The sequence below is a fragment of the Antechinus flavipes genome, chromosome 3 (genome assembly GCF_016432865.1).
Source record: "Antechinus flavipes isolate AdamAnt ecotype Samford, QLD, Australia chromosome 3, AdamAnt_v2, whole genome shotgun sequence".
Classification (NCBI taxonomy): domain Eukaryota; kingdom Metazoa; phylum Chordata; class Mammalia; order Dasyuromorphia; family Dasyuridae; genus Antechinus; species Antechinus flavipes.
The window spans coordinates 36920920-36938740 of record NC_067400.1 but is presented as its reverse complement, the minus strand read 5'-3'; the positions used below and the strand labels follow the sequence as shown (position 1 = coordinate 36938740).

At 40.0% G+C, this 17821-nt stretch overlaps 1 protein-coding gene across 3 annotated transcripts in view; it reads left to right on the top strand.

The window, feature by feature from the left end:
- The first annotated feature begins 248 nt into the window (after positions 1-248).
- Positions 249-17821, top strand: part of ZMAT3 (zinc finger matrin-type 3) — a 47949-nt gene continuing 30376 nt past the window's right edge. Inside the window, exons 1-3 of one of the 3 annotated variants that reach the window (XM_051983199.1) lie at positions 9926-10258; positions 11089-11203; positions 16340-16669. In XM_051983199.1, coding sequence (XP_051839159.1) covers positions 16394-16669 — 276 coding nt within the window. In that variant the 5' untranslated portion in view covers positions 9926-10258; positions 11089-11203; positions 16340-16393. Of the gene's footprint in view, positions 480-9925; positions 10259-11088; positions 11204-16339; positions 16670-17821 lie in introns of those variants that run through there. The other 2 variants (XM_051983198.1, XM_051983197.1) reach the window with 2 other exon arrangements.

Here is a 17821-nt window from a genome sequence, read left to right as displayed (position 1 = left end):
TGATTATGAGGTCATTTAGGAAGCTCTGCTATGTTATAGGGCTTGATGCAATTAGCATAATGGCATTTATAATCAGTAGCATCTAAAAGTCCTTCCCATCTGTAGAGAATCCTTGCCTCCTCCTCTGCACAATAGAGATAATACTACTGACATTATTAGGAAAGCACTTTGTAAAGTTCAAAGTACCATAGAAATGTGAAATCATAATGGATAAAGAATGTTCTGCTTTGTACCTGAGGAGTTGGACTGCTGATCAACTGGAAGGGCTCACTTGCATTGGCTGAGAAAACCAGCCCTGGTTATTATGAGATGATGGTAGATTTTTAAGTATGGCTTACTGAAACCAGTCTAGTCACATTGTAGCCATGTCTATGATAGTCAAGAAGAAAAATAAATATTTTAGAAGGTGAATAAAAAATTGCATTAAAAACAGAAAGAGGAAAGCTGACACTGCTTGTGGCCATCAAAAACCCTATAAGGTAAGACAAGATTAGACAATCACAGTGTCTCACTAATGAAGGGGACACTAGAGGTAATTAATCCAAATCATAATTGAAACATGAAATAATATCCCTACAAGCAGGTCCATCTATCTTTTGCTTAATGACCTCTAGGAGAGGGGAACACTCTCTCTTTCCTGAGGTAGTACATTTTCATTTGGCTAGTTTTAGTCATGAAGTCCTTTTTCCTTCATTCAAAACCCAAATGTACTGTGCTTCTATGAAACAATACATTTTATTTATATATTTATGTAGTTGTGTGTATGTTCATTTTATTTAAAATTTGTATTTAGTATTTCCCCTCAGTTACATGTAAAAACAATTTTAAACATTTGTTTTTAAAACTTTGAGTTCCAAATTCTTTCCCTTTCTCCCTCCTTCTCACCCCTGTGAATTAAGGCAAACAATTCAGTATAGATTATATATTTGTAGTCATGCAGAACATTTCCACAATAATCATGTGGTAAAAAAAACACAGACCAAAAAAAAAAAAAAAAAAAAAAGCCCAAACAAATGAAAACCCTAAAGAAAAAAAAAGTTAAAAAAAGTATGTTTCAATTGTATTCAATATCATTAGTTCTTTCTCTGGGGATGGATAGCATGTGCATATGTTTATACAAAATATATACAAGGTAATTTTGAGGGAAGGGTAGATATACATATTATATATAAAATATGTTTATGTAAGCATATATATTCACATAAAGTAATTTTTTTGGGGGGGAATAAAAGAAACTAATATTAAATCCAGCTCTGGCAGGATCACAAGTTATCATTTCAATTTTATGCAGCCTTGTGTGTCCATGATCCTTATGTGATCCATCTTATTCATCAATAAATTCTAATTTTCCCTTAGGGGACAGTGACAACAGGATAATTATGTGTATAGCTGATAGCCTATGAAATGTAATAACAGAAACAGCAACAATAGGTAGCATTTCTATAGTGCTTTAAAGTCTGTAAAATACTTACATTATTATCTTATTTGAATGTGGTTACTAGGGCCCCTCCCATAGAGCTTCAAGCACAAGTCTTATGGCTGGAAGCATGTCTGTGTGAGTGAGTTTCATGGCTGGAAGCATGTTTGTGTGGGTAATAGAGATGATCCGGGATATATATATATATATATATATATATATATATATATATATATATATATATATATATACACATACATACATATATATGTATATATATTATTTTAAGGGAAATTGATCTGAAGAAAATGATCAAGGCTGGGGAAATGGTACCCTGCTCTTAACAGCTTTTGCGTCCCTTCTTCTTCATCTGCCTCCGTGAGACTGATGCTTGAACAACTTGTACATCCTTTAAGGAAAGAGATTTTCCCAGGAGTCCTGAGTCGGGGGCTTACCATGTTGGGACCAGACTTACTTCAGATACCCCATCAGTCTAGCCTACTGCAGGCTTGAACTTCCCAATTCAAGATATTCACCAGCTTGTCTTTCCGAGAGCTCAGATTCCTGGCCTCCATAAACCCTCCCCAGTATTAAAAGGACAGAAATTCAGTTAAATGCTTAAACCCGATAGACACAGCAAAGGATCTGGAGCCTGGGGAGGGGAAGCACGTGCCTGAAAGTGAAACTCCTGCTTGCTAAACATCTGGTAGCGCCCTGGGAAACACCAATACAGTATTGCATAGACAGAAGTTGCTGAGTTCGGGGTGTGGCTGTGAGTGAAAAGATCCTGGCCCAGACTTGGGTTTGAGTGATGGGCAAGAACTTCAAGACTTTCTTTGCTTGTCTTCTGGCAGGTGGATACAGAGCATTACAGGCTGATAATGCATCCGGTGGGTGTATTGTTTTTGACCCAGTTTAATTTATTTCTTCTCTTCTGATCCAGCATTTCTTTGTAAATGGTTTTCAGTGAAACGCATCTCGAGCTATGGCATTTGACTGGATGGCGTCGCCACAATCTCTAGACTGATATAAACTAGCACCTGTGGAGATGAACCCCAGAGAATCTCAGGGAGTATGTCTGATGTACCGGAGCACCCTCTGCTGCTCAGAAGTGTGCACCACATGCAGGACTTGGAGGGAAATATTATTGTTTTTAGACACTGCTTAGATATTTCCCTTTGAAAAAATTATTTTGTCATTCCTGCTGGAACTCCCTTCTGATCAGACCCGTTTTTTCATTGTACCACCACTTTTAAGCTATTGCATTGTTTTGCAGCATTCTTGCAGTTTTATATCAAGTACTATGTTGTCATTTTAACTAAAACAGCAAATAAGACAACTCCCACCCCATCCCAATGGAGTAGACTGTTAAGTGTTTGGAGTTCTGGTGAGAAGCTTCAAAACTGAATCGCCAGATGGTATTTTTGAGAGTAAGAACTGGCACATGACACTGAGAACAAGGACTTTGAAAGTAAATTCATGGTGTAGTGAATGATTTGGGCAGATGTAAAGTACTTGATGATCCTAATGAAAAGAGACAAAGTCACATGTGGGGTCTGTAATTTAGCTGAAATTGTGTTTTACCATCTGTGAAGAGGTAGAAGTTAGGGAAAATACCAAGAAATTGGTCACTTGATCTCCAAACAAGGAAGATCTAGAATTAAGAGCAAAGCCCTTCTGCAGAGGATGACTTGTCTGAGAATACTGAGAGTATCAGCAGTGGGGAAGTTGACTTGATATCTATGGAGAGGAGATTGGATACAAAGCAGAAGCTGTGTTAAAAACTTCTTAGGAGAGCTGCCAGCCCCATTTAGAGAGGAAATATTCAAGACCTAGATATGGCATGTCACTATAATAATAACACCAGTAGCATACAAATAATGTGAAGAATTGAGACTAATGGAAGACCTTTAGAGACTGGCTTTGACCCTGATGTCAAGGGATCTGAATGCTTGGTATAGGCTAGGGGTACAATTTGACAAGGTAGAGAGTTTATAGTGAACTTATTTTATCTAGCTCCTCTGTACCTTCTGTTATGAAGGACAGACTGCTCCAGAGTCTAGGAGTAGAGTGAACAATGAAGTCATAAGAAGTAGAGGCTGTTAGGCTGTCTTGATTAAAAACTACTAGCTGGCATCTCCTAACTAGAATATTGAATTGGAGTCAGAATGACCTGAGTTCAAATTCTTCTTCAGACACTTACTAGCTATGTGACTCAGAAGAAGTCATTTATCTTTTTTCATCTTTAGTTTTCTTATCTGTAAATTTACTAGCTATGTAACTCAGAAGTTATTTATCATTTTTCATTGTTAGTTTCCTTATCTATAAAGTGGGCATAATAACAGTACCTGTCTCCCAGTGTTGTTGTAAGTACCAAATGAGATTATATAGATGAAGTATTTTGCAAATCTTAAAGCTATGTAAATGTTAAGTGATTATTATTTTTGTTATTGCTGAGTGGATAGATAGCTGGGAAACTACAGATTAGATCTGGGAAACTGATTAGACCTAAAAAAAGATTAAGTATAATAAGCTTCTTGAGTCAGTAAAATTATTTCAGGAAGAACTTCAATGTATATAGAACAGTCTGAGACAGAGGAAAATGACTTCCTAAACACCTTAAGGATGGCTTAGGAAAACAAGTTGAGGAACCCTGCCCGCAATTCAGATTTATAGATTTGAAAGCAGGAGCTTATGTTCAGAAAACCATAGATTTAGAATTGGAGGGGAAGGAAATCATCTAGCCCAGTAACTTCATTTTACAAGTGTGGAAGCTAAGGCCCTGAGAGGTTAAGTAGTTTATCCACATCATATGTATAGTAATTAACAGAGACAAGATTTGAACCTGAGGCCTCCAGAGCCAGGGCTTTTCCCCTTGTATAGTGGCTATGGAAAAATAGGTGAATGGGCAGAACTTCTGTTTGAAAGACTAGTACTAGAACTTACACAACATGATATTAAGTACAACCAAACCATGGAGACAGGCTGCTTTCTTTAGAACTGTGGACCAGTTGGACGTAAGTGCATTCAAAAGTGAAATATGGAGTTGGTACGTTTGAGGTTTGATGCTGATGGAGTTGATGTTTGATGAAATGATGCAGATATAGACTCTAGACTAACATCCAGACATCAGTACTGATGAAGGGAGCAGAGCTAAGACTGTCAGCTATTCTCCAGGCCTAAGATGCATACAACATTTCTAACATTAACAAGAATTAGAGGAGTTTTAAATTTTTAGACAAAAGAAATCTTCCTCTTTCAAAATGAAGCAGGATAATGAAAAGGAGGACCTGTTGAAAATACAACTGAATTAAGAGTAGATGGAATTCTTGGGAAGGAACTGATAGCCTAAGCAAAAAAGTTCCAGACCTAGAATAAAATCCTGAAACATTACTCCATATTTTCAAAATGGTTTGTTGTTTGAACTGAACAGGAAGCGTTGACTTGAAGAGGATCTAGGGAAAACAACTAAAAATAATGAAAGATTTTAGAATTAAGTCCAATAAGAATAAGATTTGGGAAACAATGCCATAGAAGTTTAGTCTTGGAAACAAGATCTGAGTTCAAGTTTTGTTTCTGATTTGCTAGCTAAGCAGTCCAAAAGAGACTTATATGAGTTATAGAGAGGAAGGCTGAGAAAACTTTCTGAAAATTGGAGGAAGTTAAGTGTTGTCTTTAAAAAAGACTAAAGAAATATTTCCAGAGAGAACTGTTGACTTCATGGCATAGAGAGAATTAGAGTACTTTCTGAGAAATTGTTGACTGACTACTATCCTGAGAACTGAATGGTAGGATTGGATTTCTAGAGTTGTGCAAAAGTCAGTAATTCAAGCTAATGGTTAGAGATGAGTCTGGCTGTGGTCTTTCTCATTGTGATACATGGTTGAAATAATGAGATATGTAATAGCTTTATTTGTTATACTATCAAATTTTTATAACCAGTAGCATTGATGTTTATTTAAACTTCTGAGATTGGGGGTTCAAGAAAGTAAAAGGAGACAAAGCTTAAGGGAAAAGAGGTTTCTCCCATTTAATAAATTTGGAATGGGATCCCAGAATGCTAAAATCAAATTCTATTAAGAGGGATTTTCCTCTCTTTTCTTTTATGTAAAGCTGTCTTCAACCTTTTCTATCCATTTGAATAGGAGAATGAGTTCATGATTGTTAGCCACCCATGGAACAACTGGTTTGTGATTGCTAGCACTGGTAGGAGGATCAATATTAGTGAGATTATGGATGTCTCAAAATATTAAGGAGGTAGCAATGTTTATTTATTTATTTATTTTTAAAAATTATAATTTTTTTATTGACAGAACCCATGCCTGGGTAATTTTTTTTTACAACATTATCCCTTGCACTCACTTCTGTTCTGACTTTTCCCCTCCCTCCATCCACCTCCTCCCCCAGATGGCAAGCAATCCTATATATGTTAAATATGTCACAGTATTTCCTAGATACAATATGTGTGTGCAGAACTGAACAGTTCTCTTCTTGTACAGGAAGAGTTGGATTCAGAAGGTAAAAATAACTTGAGAAGAAAAACAAAAATGCAAACAGTTCACACTCATTTCCCAGTGTTCCTTATCTGGGTGTAGCTGCTTCTGTCCATCATTGATCAATTGAAACTGCGTTAGATCTTCTCTTTGTCGAAGAAATCCACTTCTGTCAGAATACGGTATAGAATTCTCATACAGTATCATTGTTGAAGTATATAATGATCTCCTGGTTCTGCTCATTTCATTTAGCATCAGTTCATGTAAGTCTCTCCAAGCCTCTCTGTATTCATCCTGCTGGTCATTTCTTTTTTCCTTTTTAATAGCTTTTTATTTACAAGTTATATGCATGGGTAATTTTACAGCATTGACAATTGCCAAACCTTTTGTTTCAATTTTTCCCCTCCTTCTCCCCATCCCCTCCCCTAGATGACAGGATGACTGCTGGTCATTTCTTACAGAAAAATACTATTCCATAACATTCATATACCACAATTTACCCAGCCATTCTCCAATTGAGGGAATCCATTCATTTTCCAGTTTCTAGCCACTACAAACAGGGCTGCCACAAACATTTTGGCAATGTTTATTTTTTATTAAAGCTTTTTATTTTCAAAGCATATGCATAGATAATTTTCAATATTCACTCTTGCAAAACCATGTGTTTCAAATTTTTTTCCTCCTTACCCCCACCCTCACCCCTAGATGGTAAGTAATCCAATTTTTGGTAAATACATTCAATTCTTCTATACATATTTCTACAATTATCATGCTGCACAAGAAAAATCAAATAAAAAGGAAAAAAATGAAGCAGAAAACAAAATGCAAACAAACAACAATAAAAAAGTGAAAATACCACATTGTGATCCATACTCAGTCCCCACAGTCCTTTCTCTGGGTGCAGATGGCTCTCTTCACCACAAAACCATTGGAACTGATCCGAATCATCTCACGGTTGAAAAGAGCCACGTCCATCAGAATTAATTATTGTATAATCTTGCAGCTGCTGTGTACAATTTTCTCATGGTTCTATTCACTTCACTTAACATCAGTTCATGTAAATCTCTTCAACCCTTTCTGAAATCATCCTGCTGATTATTTCTTATAGAACAATACTATTCCATAACATTCATATGCCATAACTTATTTAGCCACTCTCCAAATGATGGGCATCCATTCCGTTTCCAAATACTTTTTCTAATGAGACATTTATTAATGGGTTATCTGGACTATCATAATCAGGAATACAAATTTCTTGACTACATCAATCTAATCCAGTCCAGTTTATTTGACATCCATTCCCTTTCTTGTTGGACACAAAAATATTTTTCTGTCTGTAACAGTCAAATAACACTATGACTATTCTGTCACAAATCAGAAGCAGAATGTAGGATCCTCAAAGAAAGAGACTAGCTCATTTTTGCCTTCCCAGGACCTCTCATAAATCATTGTTGAATTGGAATAGAAGTTGTTGGCAAAGCCATAAAATAGTTCATATAAAATATTGATATTTATATATATTATATCATGACAAGTATTAGATATCTTAGTTCCTTTCCAGCTTTAAGGATATGCACCCATATATTATTTTTAAGAAAAATGCCAGAAAAAATGCTCTTCACACTGATCCTCTCAAAGTATAATCAAACAACTAGATGTATTTGTTCACCTATGGTTAGTCACCTATGGACTGAGACACAGAAATTTTCTGTTACTTTAGGAAATGCCAAGCAAATCTATAGTTATATGGAAAAAATACTCTAAATCATTATTGATTAGAGAAATACAAATTTTAACAACTCTGAAGTACCACCTCATACCTTTCAGATTGGCTAATAAAAGGTAATGATAAATGTTGGAGGGGATGTGGGAAAACAGGGACATTAATGCATTGTTAGTGGAATTGTGAAACGATCCAACCATTCTGGAGAGCAATTTGGAACTGGGCCCAAAGAGCTATAAAACTGTGAATACTCTTTGACCCAGCCATGCCATTACTGGTTCTGTATCCCAAGGAAATCATAAAAGAGGGAAAAGGACCCACACGTGCAAAAATGTTTATAGCAGCTCTTTTTGTGATAGCAAAGAATTGGAAAAGGAATGGATGCTCATCAATTGGGAAATGGCTGAAAAAGTTGTGGTATATGAAGGCAATGGAATATAAAAAATGATGAACAAGATGATTTTTAGAAAGGCCTGGAGAGATTTATATGAACTGATGCTGAGGAAACACCAGGCAAGATCAGGGTGGGGCTGCTGGGTCTAATAGAAATCTCATGCTAACACTTAAGGCCAGAGGCAGGTCTAGAGACAGCAGGTAATTTCTTAAGCATCTCCTGCCACTATGTGAAATCCAGTCCTTTATTGATTATCAGGTAGAAAAACACCCCAAGTCAACAGTTATGATGAAGGTAAACATATTGAATATCTTTAAGGTGTATGATAATATGTTAGGCATATAAGGAGAGATGAAAAATGGGAAAATGTTAGCTCTGGAGTCAGGAGAAAACTGGGTTAGAATCCCAGTTTTAATTCATGACTGTGTGACTATGGATAAATCATTTCACCCGAGTAGCCTCAATTTTCTTACTTGTAAAATGGATATGATAATAAAATCAAGAATAAAAGAGGAGATTATTGTTAGAATAGTTGAATGTTAGAATAGAATAGAATAGTTAGAATCTTTATTGGTAGAGGAATTTTCCACAGCAGGACTCCCTGACGCTAATGAAATTCCAGGTCCTGTCCCAAATCCAAGATGTAAGCCAGGATGGTGATTGATGTTGGGGATAGTCCCACACAGATCCATAATCTGGGATGCAATCACAGCTTTGTCCGGAATCACACATGGAATTGTCCACGTGAAACCACCGCAAACTTCGGAGTTATAGAGACATCAGTTATTATAAAGGTTTTTGTTGGGGGGCGGGGTGGGATGGATCCTTACATTTTATTTTAACAGCACTGGACCTGCTATCAGAAGAAGCCGAGTTCAAATTTAACCTCGACACTGGCTGTGTGATCCTGGGCAAGTCACTTACTCTCAGTTTATTTCCTTTCGATTATTTAGAAAACGGGGATATTTCTAGCACCTGCCTCGAGGGGTTGTCATGAGGATAAAATGAAAAAGAAATCGTAAAATGCTTTGCAAACTTTAAAGAGCTCTGTAAAAGTTAGCCTAAGGTGAGGATTCTTTCCTGTAAATGGGATCCGCCAGCAAGCAGTGCCCACCTTGGGGCCAGCGCTGTTCTGAAGTCTCGGCAGACAAGGACTTAAAGGAAACAGGTCTTGCCCTCGAGGAGTTTACGTTCTACAGCCTCAAAATAGCTGCAAAGCTGTCGCTCTGGCTCCGGGCAGGGGGAGGGGGAGCAGCACTGCTCTGGAGTTAGGGGCACCGTCAGGATCAGGGAGGCCTTCTCCTCTCCTTCTTTAGTTTGTAGTCCGCTCCTCCTCCTCCTCTCTCTCCCTTCCTTCCCATTCTGTCTTCCTCTTTCTCTTTTTCCTCCTCCTCCCCCACTCCTTCTCTTCCTCCTCCTCCCCCACTCCTCTTCTTCCTCCTCCTCCCCCACTCCTCTTCTTCTCCTCCTCCCCCACTCCTCTTCTTCCCCCATTCCTCTTCTTCCTCCTCTCCCCCACTCCTCTTCTTCCCCCATTCCTCTTCTTCCTCCTCCTCCCCCACTCCTTCTCTTCCTCCTCCTCCCCCACTCCTCTTCTTCCTCCTCCTCCCCCACTCCTCTTCTTCCCCCACTCCTCTTCTTCTCCTCCTCCCCCACTCTTCTTCCTCCTCTCCCCACTCCTCTTCTTCCTCCTCTCCCCACTCCTCTTCTTCCTCCTCCTCCCCCACTCTTCTTCCTCCTCTCCCCACTCCTCTTCTTCCCCCATTCCTCTTCTTCCTCCTCCTCCCCCACTCCCCTTCTTCCTCTCTCCTCTTCGTCCCCTCTTTTTCTTCCCCTGCTTCTCCTCCCCTTTCTCCTCCCCTTCTCCCCCCTCCTCTGACGCGTCAGCCCGGCCTTCGCGTCTCCCTGCCTCCCTCTCCTCTCCCTCCCCGGTGCCGTGCGCCGCGACGCTGCTCGCCCCCTCCCCAGTCAGCCGGTCTCAGTCTCCTCCTCCGTCTCCTCCTCCCGGCTCCTCCGCAGTCACTTCCTGCAGCTGTTTCCATCCGTGTCCGGTGGCGTTGGCTTTCCCGAGAGCGGCCGGAGCCGGGAGCCCCGGGCGGCCGGGGAGGGCGCGGAGGCGGCCCGAGCTCTTCTCCGCTGGCCCGGGATGTGCGGCGCGGTCCGGCTCGGGGCGCAGCGAGGTCCCCAGCTCCGCCGCGGTACCTGAGCCGCCGCCGGCCCCGAGCGCCCCAGTAAGTGCGATGCAGTCGGGCTCGTTGGGTTCGGGGCTTGGCGCTCGGCGCCGCCCCCCGACGAGCCGGACCGTGGGGGTGTTGGCCGCCGCTTCGGCCGCTGCCGGGGGCTGGGGCTTCTCTCGGCGCTCCACGTGACTTTTGTTTGGTCTCGGGCGGCTGGCGCGGGCGGCTTGCTTGTGCAATTCCCCGCAGGTGAGGTCGCGTGCTGGGTTTCCCCCTCCCGCCGGCTCCGCGGGATTCAGGTGTGTTTGCGTAGCCCCGGCACCTCCTGGGAGTTCCAGCCTCCGTCGGACTCGGAGCCCCATTCGGCGTTGCCACCGCCGGGGGGGAAGGAGTCAGCTGTCCGTCTCTGCTTGTGGGCGGCAGCCGCGCTGCCCCAAACCGGAGCCCCGTTTCCCCAAAGCTCGCCTTGCGAGGACCGTGGCCCTTCCCCTGGCCACGGCTCCCCCATTCCTGCCCTCGTCTGAACTGCTGAGGCTACTTTTGGATGTGAGCCTCCTCTCCGCCGGCTTCCCTTCTCATTTCTAGACTCCCCGGCGGAGTTATCAATCATACCTGGACTCCTGGGGCCGAGACCGGCGCTTTCTTTCCGCCCCCGCCTCCCCCTTCCCTTCCGCCTCCTCCCCGTGAATCCCTCGGGACCGAACGGGAAAAAAGCCGATGGCCTCAGTCCAAAGAATAATGTAAAGGCCCTGGGTTTGGGGAGCTAGGAGGGTGACAGTTGGGCATTAGCATTTCCCCACCCGGACTGAATGAACTTCCCCGACCCTCTTGGTAAAAATGGGGTGGAGGGGGGAGAGGCTGCATGAACGCCCATTTCCTTCCAGCACGAAATCTCCGAATCGTTTCTCCCTCACTCATCAGATCCTCTAAGAGCTGAAGAAAATTCCTCTAAGTTAGCCCGCCCTGCCCTTTTGCTCCCCATCCAGTATTTGTCCTAAGGTAGGTGCGGGTGTTGAATGCCCTGCTTTTCTTTTCCCATTCATTCTTCTAACACTCAGTATTAGATATTTTATGTTCTAATATTACGTAGTTCAAATTCCCCAACCTTGTATTTATTTCTTCTCTCTGTATATATTTTTAGAAGTGACAGCGTCAATATGCCGGATGAAATCCTTTTTTTTTCTTTTTAAAATCCAACTATACAGCAGATATTAAAATTAATAAGGCAGTGGGCAAATCCTTATTCTAGGAAGGCTGTTTTGGATTCTTCCTGAGGCAAGCAGGGCCCACTCTACCTGATGGAATAGGGCTGATGGAAGCCTCCTTGGAAGAGAAGCTGAACACTTTGGGAGATAACACATCTTAGAATGGGTGCTAGTTCTCCCCAAAAGGAATCAATTAACCAAAAAAAGACATTAAAAATGAAGGAAGGCATTTGCTGAACTTTCTCTTTAGCAATTCAGGTTTTTTTTTTTTTTTTTTTTTGAGAAATTTATCAGTCTGACCCTACCCTTGCTTTGACCCTTTCTGTTTGTAAACTGGTTTTGTATTATAGTTGTTACCAACTAACATTGAGACAGCTTTCCGGATGACATTTTATATTTTGACATTCACTGTGAACTTGACTTTTCAATATCATATGTTGCCATTGTTTCACTATTACTGGAATGTTAAACTTCCCCTCTCCCCCCTCTTTCTTAGCTAATCTTTTTAATTCTTAGTCCATTAAAAAAAAAAAAAGTTCTCATCTGCTTCTGCCTTGGGGTGATGGTCCTCCAACTGCTTAATTCGTTTTCTGCCTGACTTAATTGAGGGGATTAATCTGATGGAGCATATCATCTGACATTTGAAATCTCTGTGTCTAGAGTGTGTGTGTATACAAAGACATATATATATGTATATATATATGTAGATGTACATATATGAATGTATTTCTATTATACCTATATATACACATATATTAATGCATGTGTATATGTGTGGTATAGACACATACACACACACATATATATCACATGCATACCTCTTGCCGAAATAAGTGTTGTTATAAATATTAGGATTGAGAAGTGGAGGGAATCTTGGAGACCATATACTCCAACCCTTTCATTCTGAAAGTATAAAAAGTAAGGTCCAAGCAAGATTGCAAAAGCTAGCAAGGTAGTAGAGCTGGAATTCATAATTAATAAAAATTATCACAGAGAATATAATGTAATAATGTTACTTTCTCAGCTTGTGACTATTTCCTCTTTCCCCATTTCTATGATTTTCCATTTCATACATTTTTTTCTCTTCACAATTGTATTTGAAAGTATTGTAAAATCATAGATTTAGAGTTGGAAGAATCTCTTAGATTGTTCAGCCTGACTCCCTCATTTTGGAGGTGAAAAACTAAGACAGAAAAGTCATATGATTGCCCAAGATCCCATTGGCTTTGAGAACCTGTCTGATGGAGCTTTTTTCAAGTGAGGTGGTAGGTTTTTGATGATTCAAAATGGTGTCTTCATTTAATAAGCCTATCTGAATTGAAACATGTCCATATTGCAAGACAGATGGAAAATGTCAACTTTGGTGTTTCACTTGCTTAAAATAGCTATACTTGGATGTCCGAGGAAGGAGGTTTTAAGGATGGCTAAAGAGTGAACAGAGAGTTCCAAGATTCTGATTTAAGGAAAAGATGTTCTAAAATATAACCTGTGATTTATGCTGGAATAATCATGCCATAGAAAAGGATGAAAGAGCTGGGAGGAAGTAATGAGCATGGGGGATGTTTATCTGGTGCTTAAAGATTTTTCAAAGCACTCTATGTATATTCTCTCATTTGAGCCTCACAAAAATCTCATGGGGCAGGCAGTATAAATATTCTCATCCCCATTTTGCAAATGAGGAAACTGAGCAGAGAGCAGCTAAATGAAAGAAGCAGAATATGAGTTTAGCTTTCTCTGGATTCCATATCTAGCATTCTTTTCACTAGCCAGTGTTGCTACTTAAAGAATCTTAGGGTCACATGATGGAAAAAGGTATATGACCTAGGGACTTAGTCATAAAAAGGAAAGATCAAGAGTGAATATTGTGAAAATGGAATCTCGATTTGAATTCAGACTTGGCTAATCAGGTAGTGATGTGAACTTTGGCAAATCACAGCTTTTTTTAGGTCCAATTTTCTCATCTGAAAAATGGGTATAAATAATAGTACCTACTTTACAAGGTTATTGTTAAAATCCAAGTAAGATAATATATGTAAAGCTTTTTTGTAAACCTGGGAAACTTGTAAACCTGCTATAGAAGTAGAATTTTTAATGATTCTTAATACTATCGTTGTATGGAGAGACCACTTGTGTAGGTACTAGTTGGAAGTGATACCTTGTCCTGGCTTCCCGTTTTTCCCCCTCTCCAAATGTCCATTAGACATCTTAAATTCGATATGTGTAAAACTGAATTATTTACCTTTTTTCCTAAATCCTTTTTCTGAATTCTCTCTTTCTGTTGAACATACCCAGTCACCTGGACTTGAAGCCTTGCCATCATCCTGTATTCTTCAGGCTTTCTCATCTTTAAAATTTCTCACCTGTCCTAGGATCAGGAGGACCTGAATTTAAATCTCACCTCAGGCACTTGACATTTATTAGCTGTGTGATGGCTGGGCAAGTTACTTAACCCCTATTGACTTGCCAAAAAACAAACCAAAAAAAGCAATATTTTTCTAATTCTTTGTAATATCTCTCACATTTTGCCCCCTTCTCTCCTCTAACTCTTCCTTCAACCTGACATAAGTCCTTATCATCACACTTGGATTATTGCAGTAGTCATCTAGTTGATTCCCTATTTTGTTTCTTCCCCACCCCAATCCATCCTCTACTCAACTTTGAGAGTGTTCTTCTACAAGTATCTACCTTCTTATGCTAACAGCCTTCTTCCCACCTCATTCTCAAGTGGCTTTCCATTCCTTTCAACATCAAATATAAAATCTTCTGATAGGCATTCAAGGCCTTTTATATGTAGATCCCCCTCACAAGCTTTCCACTCTTTCACCTTACTCATCCCTATGTACTCTGCCAGCCAGTGTGCCAACTCCCTTGCTGTTCCTTGCACAAACACTCTTATTTCTGAACTCCAGGCATTTTCACTGACTGTCCCTCATGCCTGACGTGTTCGCCTCCTCACCTTGTCCCTGAATTTCTCTAGCTTCCTTCAAGTCCCCCTTCATATAAAAAGTCCTTTCTGATCTCCTTTAATTCCGATGCCTTCACTCTGTTGATTATCTCCAATTTATTCTCTATTTGTCTGGTTTACATGTAAATGTTAACATGTTGTCTCCTCCTTTCCACTGGGAACTACTTGTGATGAGGGGCTGTTTTCTGCCATTTTCCATGCTCCCAGAGCTTAGCATACTGCAGGGCAGACTCTAAGCGCTTAGATATTAGTTACCCGATTGAGTAATTGATGACCTTCATCTCTAAAATGCTGTGCATCTGTGATCTCGTCCAGCCTGTTCTGTGGTTGTCTGCCCCTGGAGGAAGAAAAGAAAAAAATGACTTCCTGCCAGGGAAAAAGAACCTCTAGAATATATTCTTAAGCTATAAGTTATCAGTGACCAAAGTAATCAGGAATCATTGGTCTATTAAATGGAATAAGTTTCATTTTGTCTTGCCACAGGCTAATTCTAGGCAAGATCTTTTATTCTTCCATATATGACCCCTTGCTAGGAAAGAGATAACTGTTCAATTCTGAATATACTACATTGTGGAGGATATGAGGATGGCTTCATCTCTGTGTTTTCCATATTAGCCTGACAAGTTAATTCCAACCATTTTGACATTATCTTAACCTAGAGCACAATAAGATCATATACCAGAAATTCATATTTGTCTTTGTGGTCATTTAGGGTGATGATTAGAATGATGTGTTTCAATTGCTTGGGAGAAGAGGGTCTAGTTGAGGTGACCTCTGCTGTCTCTTTTAGCCCTGTAGATTTAACCAGCCATGTATGAAGCATCATTAATATGTTGGAGGACAGTAGGATAGCTGATAGAACTGGGTGGACTGAAATAAAATCTTATTTATGCTCCAGTCAGTTAAGACCTCCGTCTCTGGTAAAATGGAAAGTTCCACAAAGAGCTGAACTTTGAGGATTTTTTAAGGAAAGAATGAGAGAAATAGGGTGTTCCTTGACAGATGAAAGAGGAAGGAGCTGGCCCAGATAATGGTTTGTGAAATCAGAGGAAAAATAACAATACTGGGTTGTCATATGGGGTCTAGTTTTAGCTCTCATTTTTACAAATGAGAAAACTCAGGCCCATAATACCAATTAATCTTCCCAGAGTCCCAAATTTATATAATAGGCCCATGGCTCTAGAACTGATACGGACCTCAGGAATCATCTGTTTAAGCCTCTGTTTAAAAATGGGAAAGTGGAGGTAAAATGTGGCAATGGTGGAATTTGAACCTTGGTCCTCTGTCTTCAGAGTTGGTAGCTTTTCTGCCATACCAAGAAGACTCCTTTTTGGTTGTATTCGGCTCCTATGCTCACTGTAATAAATTCCTTTGGTTTGAAATGCTCTCCCTCTTCCTCTCTGTTTCCTAGTTCTCTTCAATACTCAGCTCAAATATCACCTCCTTTAAAAAGCTTTTCCTAATTCCCTTCACCTGAATTCTCAATCATGGCTTCTTGTTCAGTTATGACTAACTCTCTGATCCTATTTAGGGTTATCTTGGCAGAGATACTGGAATAGTTTGTCATTTCCTTCTCCAGTTCATTTTATTGATGAGGAGATGGAGGCAGAGTAAAATGACTGGCTCAGTGTCACATGGCTAGTGTGCCTGAGGTCAGATTTGAACTCATGAAGATCTTCTGCACTACCTAGCTGCATTGTATGGTTTTGGCCCTCCAAAATTATCTTATATCTTTTGTATTTAATTATGTGTGGATATTCATGTTGTTTTCCTTCAATAGAATGGAGGCTTCTTGTGAAAGGAACTGTTTTGTTTTTGACTTTTTAATCAACAAAGTATTTGTTTTAAATGCCCAGAATATAATAAGCACTTCATAAATACCCACTGAGTTGAAAAACCCAAGAATTTAAGTGCTACCCATGTTGTTGATGCTATCATCTGAATAGCTCTTTCTTTTTGATTCAGATCTGAAGACCAGGCTCTCCACTGGCCCCTGGAGCATGCCCGTCCTCCTGCCCAATGATCCTCTTGCAGCACACCGGATTTCCTCCCCCTGAGCAGCTCTCATCCCCTCTTCCTATGTCAGTGGCCACCAGATCAAGAACCACCTTTCTGCTGTCCCCGCAGAGACCTCTGGGGCTGGAGGCTACTTTGCCCCTGGCCAGGGCACAGGAGCTCAGTAGAGCTGGGACGGTGGAGCAAGATTTTGCACTGGAGGAGCTATGTAGGCCCTTGTATTGTAAACTCTGTAATGTCACCTTGAACTCGGCCCAGCAGGCTCAAGCTCATTATCAGGTAAGTATGGCACAGAAATCTCAAGATGAGCTTCATTAATAACTCTTTTAGGGCAGAGAGTGTATCAGAGGCAAAGATATTTTTAAAAATTTGGCTCTCTTAATAGGTAGCATATGATTCTTGAATACTTGTATTTTTATTTATTTATTTCAAAGTTTTTTATTTTTAAAACATATGCATCGATAGTTTTCAGCATTCATCCTTGCAATACCTTGTATTCCAAATTTTTTCCTCCCTCCTTTTCCCCCATTCCTTCCCCTAGACATTAATCCAATATATGTTAAACACATGCAAATCTTCTATACAAATTTCCACAATTATCATGCTGCACAAGAAAAATCGGATCAAAAAGGAAAAAAAATGAGAAAAAACAAAATGCAAGCAAACAAGAACAAAAAAAGTGAAAATGCTATATTGTGATTTTCTCTGGTAGATCAAAAAGGAAAAAAAAATGGCAGAGAAAACAAAATGCAAACAAACAATAACAAAAAAGTGAAAACATTATGTTGTGATAATAACACAACAGTCCCCACAGTCCCCTCTCTGGTTTATGAATACTTCTTTAAAAATTGATAATTATATTTCAGTAGAATTTCCTTTGATTTTCTCTGTCTTCTATTTTATGCATTTAAAAACATTATTCTGAAAAGGTCCCTTCACAGGCTTCACCAGGCTGGCAGAGCGGGCCATGATGCAACAAAGGTTAATAAATGTCCAAGAACACCACCACCACAACAATCCAGAAATTGGTGAAAAATGGTGAAATTTTTGTTTTCTCAAGAGTTACTCTTTATCTGGTTTATAGGAAACTTCCCATCCCACATTTTCCTTCATGAGCATAAAAGCATTCTTCCCCTTCATGAGCATTTCTTCTCGGCTGCTCTGAGTTACTTTTGGGAGGGATTTGACCCTGTGGTCCTTGTGGGACTGATAGCTCATGTTTGATATACAGTATTTGACCCAGTCTGGCAACTTTCAAAATCAGTAGCCTTTTTTCTTTTTTCTTTTTTCTTTTTGGCTTGTTTTTAGTATGGGAAAATTGCCTGGACATTTAGATAATATCTTTATGTAGTGATAGGAGTAGAGTTGGAATAAAGGAAGAGTAAGATAAATATTGATGGCAGCTAATGCAAATTTGACAAGCCCTAGATA